This window comes from Buceros rhinoceros, unplaced genomic scaffold (genome assembly GCF_000710305.1).
Source record: "Buceros rhinoceros silvestris isolate BGI_N320 unplaced genomic scaffold, ASM71030v1 scaffold23200, whole genome shotgun sequence".
Lineage (NCBI taxonomy): Eukaryota > Metazoa > Chordata > Aves > Bucerotiformes > Bucerotidae > Buceros > Buceros rhinoceros.
The window spans coordinates 1-6,213 of record NW_010389351.1 but is presented as its reverse complement, the minus strand read 5'-3'; the positions used below and the strand labels follow the sequence as shown (position 1 = coordinate 6,213).

The 6,213-nt window shown below is 39.3% G+C and overlaps 1 protein-coding gene across 1 annotated transcript; it reads right to left on the bottom strand.

Moving 5' to 3' along the window:
- Nucleotides 1-2,113: 2,113 nt before the first annotated feature.
- LOC104491626 (chromosome unknown open reading frame, human C20orf85) lies at nucleotides 2,114-5,770 on the bottom strand (the record flags this gene model as incomplete). The annotated part of the gene is made up of 3 exons (XM_010134079.1): nucleotides 2,114-2,269; nucleotides 4,550-4,648; nucleotides 5,689-5,770. Coding segments are annotated over 3 exons (337 nt in total), but the record flags the coding sequence as incomplete, so codon positions are not given.
- Between the last annotated feature and the right edge of the window lie 443 nt (nucleotides 5,771-6,213).

The window sequence follows — 6,213 nt, the reverse complement described above, 5'->3', positions numbered from 1 at the left end:
TCATGGATTTGGATTTCACTTCAGACAAACATCTAATGGGTATTAGGTGCCAGCTTTGGTTCTTTAACATAACATATTCTAAAAAACAGCAGTATTGAAGCTCTCCTTTCATTTGGCCTGAATTAATGTAATTTTGTTGCTACTAAATTGCATATTAATATAAACTTAGTATTAAATTACATATCTTTACTGTACCTGTCTATATAAATCAGACAAGAATAAGATCTGTACATGGCCTTACCATAAACTGAGGAACCATGTGATTAAAATTAAATATAGATATGAACCTAGCAATGACAAGAAAGCAGGCTGATTTAAAACACTGCTCTTACAAAGATCTTGTTTGCTCAAAGAACAGTTTACACAAGTTACAGTTAGTAGCTAAACTGCAATTTAGCTTAAATCTCCAGAGTCCGATTCAAAGTTATTCTTTACTCTGGGTTTAAAGTAATGTGTCTGAAGTTACTTCTCCTACGTATTCTCAGTCTTGGGCAATATTTCCAAAGGATATGAGTCACTTCTCCGTTATTTATGAAGAGAAAAAAGAAGAATATGGAATATGGAAAAAGTAAAATTTTACATGGTAGGCATTTGGAAGTGGATGTAAAAAATGGTTAAGGGATGTTGATCATCATGAGTCATTTCTTGGGAAGAAGGGAAGAACAAACACTAACTGCTGACCTACTGCCATGAAAGCCAAGGACTTATTGCTGACTCAAGAAGTTGGTGGCCTCAGAATACAAAGGTGATCTTGCAGCAGGATTGAAGAAGAAAGTCTTTCGTCTTTAAGTAATAAGGAGTTATAAGGAGCTGCCTGTGTTGGTTTCTTGGAGGCTGTTACTTGTTTAAACAATCTTCTAGTTCAAACACATTAGCCCATTAGAACTATATCCTGCCAATAGCTGCTACAAGTAAATGAAACTCCTTCTGAGTTTCCAGAAGTCCTGGCGAATCTTCCGGTAGCTAATGAAATGCAAGACTGGACTCCATAGCACTGAGGTAGCTACCCCAGTAACTCCCAGAGCAATCCCCTACTGTTCCCGCATCTTTTAGCAGTCCTGGTTGGTCTAAATATTGGTACAAAGCTGAAGCAACAGAAATACTTGTAACACATGTGCATTCTGATCACTAATTGAGAAAAGCCTGGCTTGACACCAAAAGTGATTTTTGAAACTGACCTCATCCCGCTGCGGCCCTTGTTTAGTTTATTTACAGCAATCAAGCAGCTGCACTGAGAACTACTCCATTACTTATGTGTGTAACTACACAACCAACCTGTAAAGCACACACAAAACAAAAGACAATGCATTTAATAATTATGACTTAACTACACTCACAATTTGCCTGGTTTTTTTTCAAGCTGCCATGGGGACACTATGATGAAACCTGCTAATTATCTTTTCTGCAGATATTTTTTATTTGTTGAGTTTTGTTTTGGAATGAGAAAAGCTTCTTTCCAAATGTGAGGATGCAGTTCCATGGCAGCTTGAGCCAATTTAAGCCATACCTGCTACTCTTCTCTGCCTCTTCCCATTCTCTTTCTGCACAAAAGAGACGTTTTTGTGCTAGCAAAGGCACCTGAGCAACTTGAGCAGTAGTGGGGCGGTTCGAAGTGCTGACTGAAAACTGCTTCTAAGCACAGATTCCACTACCGGTAAGTGACGAATTGGGAATGAGCAGCAGGGAAGGATTGTCAGCATCACGGCAGTCTGTATTTATATTTGGAAAAGCTGCTGTGAAACTGAGTCTGAATGGAGGCTTTCATGGAGAAACAATTAGAAAAATGTACTCTGTCATTACAAAATGAGATTTTTAAAGACTTCCAGTAAATATTTTAAAACCATAGACTTACTCATGCTAATAAAAGTAGTACCTGCTCTGTGATCTTTATATGAGTTTATTCATTGTACTTCTGAGTAAAGCTGGAGCAGTGTTAACAGCTCGGATGCCACAGATTTAACAGAATCAGTTACAGGTAAAATGCTACTCGAAAATGTTTGCTCTTTACCAAAATGACTGTGGATGTTTACATACATTGTTTTTAAAGCATAAATGTTTAACAGTCCAACAGTCTGCTATAGAATGTTGACTCTGGGATGCAAATAGATCTGTGTCAGTCAGAGGGCTCCTGTGGCCACTTCAAATCCTTAAAAAAGGTACCCTTGCAGCTTCGGATTTGAAAACCATGCTCAAGTTCCAACCCAGGAACAGCTGATCTCCAGCCAATGAATCCCTGGGTAGTCTTAGGAACTGGAGGAGATGGCAACACCTAGAATAAAAGTAACACACAGAATTCAATGACTAAATGGCTTTTGATTGTAATTTCAGTCATGCAACGTCCTCTTTTGTGCTGCAGTGTGGATAGAAATGAGAACTTGTAAGAAAGAGTGGGTTTAAATGCAAGCTGCCGTATTAATATCCTCAACACACGCTGACAGAAGGAAATAAGAACTTTGAAAGATAGCCCAGTTGCATGCAAGTTTCATTTATAATATGGGACAGTTTATAAAGTCATTAGAATAATTTAGGTCCCATTCTACAGCAAGGCACAGGGAAAAAGAGAAGTAACTAATGAAGTAACTAACTTTCATTTACTACCCTTCTAAGAAAAAGAATTTTTAGTGGCTAAATTGGTATGCATAACAGGAAATCAAAAAGCAAGTTGTTTAGCAGTGTATTTCAGCATAAGGTTTTTTTAAAATTTTGCTCAATACCTTTTTAAGGGCTTTACTGTCTTTATATTATTAGAAGAATTTAGCTTTAGCTTTTTTCCTTACAGAATAATAACATTTAAAACTAACTTCTCTAAACAGGACAAATACCATTTTATACTCACTGTAATGTACTCAGTAGCAACGCAGCTACAGAATAATAGTTCTATGGCCAAGTGCTAAAGATATTACTGACCAAGCTGGCTTTTGCACTGAGAACTACTTACTGGTTCCACTTTCTTTCTAATTTAAAAGATGGGTAAGCATCAAGTTAATCTGCGACTAATCAAGCTAAAAAGGAAACAAAACACAAGCCAACAGTCCCTGTTCACTGACTGCTGTGCTTACTTTGGCTGAATCATCTCAATTGGGCATGTTATATCATTTTAGCATCTGGGGACTTAGTAGAGAAACACACAGCGAGAGAACAATGTTTCAGTTCTCTTGCCAGAGTTGCTTCACTTTGTTCTTTGGCCAAGATTGGAAAATGTTTATGATATTTAGGTGGAGCAGTCCGCTGAAGAGATAATTTTTATGGCCAAAAGTGCCACCCACTGAGCGGGATAATGAAGGAAATCATGTCCCACTTATGATCTGGGGGAAGGGTCTACGAAGAAGCAATTATTAACCTAACCTAGGGAGAAGAACAGATACGATGACTCTTACTGTGAAGGTAAATGTGCAGAAATACACATAGTTCTGAATAAGGACTTAAGAAACTTTACTCTGAACATGTGAAGAGCGACCTAAATCACATCTAACCTTTATCTTCCTTAGCAAATAAAGGTTCTGAGACGAAATTGAAACTATGATCCCTGTTTCAGTATCACCAGCCTACTTCAGCAGCTGGTAACTTTCTGTGGGACTTGTCAACACAGGTCACCCTCACTGCGCCGAAACTGGGCAAAACTGGAGGCTTGAGACAGAGCTGAAGAACAAGTAGCACTAATGGCAGAAATGCTGCCCTACTCAGCACTATCTCTTAATTATTGTTTCAATTTAATTTTGGTAAAAGCTTTTATTACTTCCTCACCTTATCTCCCCACCCTTGGAATCCTTTGAAAGAAGGCTGGTTCAGCAAGTAGCAACTTTCAATCTCTTTTGTTTCCTTAATCTTCTCTAAGTGGACCAACCTTCCCTTGTTGTTAGCACATTCTGCTTCCCTTTCTATGAACACGTGCCTCTCCCAATGTCACTGATTTAGCTGCTTGCATTGTTATCCTATTCATTGGTGAGCCTGACACTGTATGTTTATAGAGCGGAACATTCCACTCTCATTTCCAGACGTTTATCAACTTTTAGACTCTGTGTGATTTATATTCACATATTCATTCAAATAGCGAGGAATTGGCTCATTAGAAGTGGCTCCTTGCTCATTTGTGCCTCTAAAGAGGACAGTGCCATTGTCTCTGCCAAAAAGCTGGAAAAAATGACTGCATCTTAACTGAGAGTTAAGGTTACGATAAGCTTTGGAGTAAGCCCCGTACGCACATTTGAGCAATGAACGGTCAGCAGTCAGCAGGGCTCTGAGGGCGCTCCTCGCAGCAGGCTGCACAGCTGACTGTTCTGGTACTAGATGTCGCAGAGAAGGACATGGGGGAGCTGCTTTACAGAGGGGTGATTATGTACAGTGAAAGCTCTGTGAACTAACAACCACATCCAAAGGGCAATTCCTTCTCTTAAATGAAAGCTTTTAAAGCATTGCTCGGGTTGCAAATACAATTTACTTTGACCTTTAGTTAAAGGCCCACCTCTACGAGACAACTGATTTTTAGAGCTTGTGTGGTTTCTTAAAACAGATACTGCTGTACTGCAATTTTAATATCTAATTTTCTGACCTTAATGTATTTTTCCACAGGTGTCACAGGTCGAATCTGCAGATGTTCTGGAAGCTCTATCTTGGGCTTTGTATTTTCTTTCTTTTCATCTTCAATCAACTAAAACCAAAACATCAACATTAAGAATTGGACTCTTTATCTTTTGAAATACGCTGTAATATCTGATATCTGCACCATTCCCCTCACTGTCGCATCTGAACTCCCTGTTCTTTCCATCTAAAACAGGACTATTTTTGTAGTGCTTGGGAAATCATTGTAATCTATTCTTTGGTTTCAGAAAGTGATGTAATTCTGAATTTTGGATGAAGGGCTAAATAATGCTGAGAGATTCCCACTCTCTTAACTACATCACTGGCCCCCAAAGGCCTAGAGATATATCTCTATATGTTTTATATGACCACAAACCAAAGATTAATAAATGCTAAATACATGGTGGCCAATAGTAACAGCACATAGCTTGTCAACTTTTCAGCTGTGGCTCTGTTTGTACTGTGCAAAGGTGGTGTGAGTGTTACCAAGGATGGGTGTTGAAGCCTAGAGGACCAAAGATTTCACAGGTGCTAACTTGGATGCCTAAGGAATTTTCAACCTAGAACAGATTAAGTAGTTCTACCCCCGTGGAAAGTACATTTATAACTATTCACGGACTGCATCGATCCTGGTCTTCAGCAACAAAATAATACAATTCCAAATGTAACATTATGTGCTACTATATTCTAATATTTAAACATCACTGAGAAGAGACATCTCTCCAAATATTTTCGTTTGTTGTAAATTCCCCCACTGAAAATTTAATTAGCCAGAACCTTTTCCCCTAGATTTTTAAACTACCATATGGATAGACAAAGGGGAAATATTTTCCTGTCAGCGTGCATCTAGTACTTGTTAACACTATCGGCAGTCATGTTTCTCAAGAGAAATATATGAGAATATGCACAGCATATAAACTACCACTTGCTGCATTTTATTTAGAGGAAAACTGAAACTTTGAACCCATTGTAAAAGCAGTTACCTCAGGACCTAGCTTAGTAGAGCACACTCCCTACTTCTCTAGTCTTGTGCGATCTCCTCATTTTGTGTCCAGATAAACTTACGTACAAGTAAATTTCCTGTGTTGTTTATATGCCATACAATCGTACCTCCTCAAGAGGTGTTTTTAAGAAACCCCATTTGTGAGACCATCTTCTTGCAGCGTCTAGTTCACATTCAATGTATTTTTTCCTGAAGCAGAGAAACATTTAAGACAACTTTGAAAGCTTTCATTAAAGAGCCCAACACGCAACCCCAGCCACTAACGTCAAAAAGCCCAGCACTTCGCCATCAATCGTTAGACCTGTACCTCAACCCGGCAAGTTTATCTATGACATAAAAACAACTATCTATCTGACTTGGAGGCAATGGGGAAATATTTCCCATGGGGTGGAAATGAAACCGTACATGTGAATGCCCTCTCTTGCAAATTAGGTTTAAGTTGGGGATTGGAGGAGGTAATTTGCTATTTTTTGAAAGCTTGGTAGGTAAGCACCGACATCTTCTCACACACGCCGTCATTTACTGTCCGCTGAAGGAACCGGCCTTTGTTCCCCGCTCTGCCCTGTCCTACTCCCTGTTCCTCGGGCCCAGCGGGAGGATGGAGGGAAGCGCCGGAGCACCCGGGCAGCGCT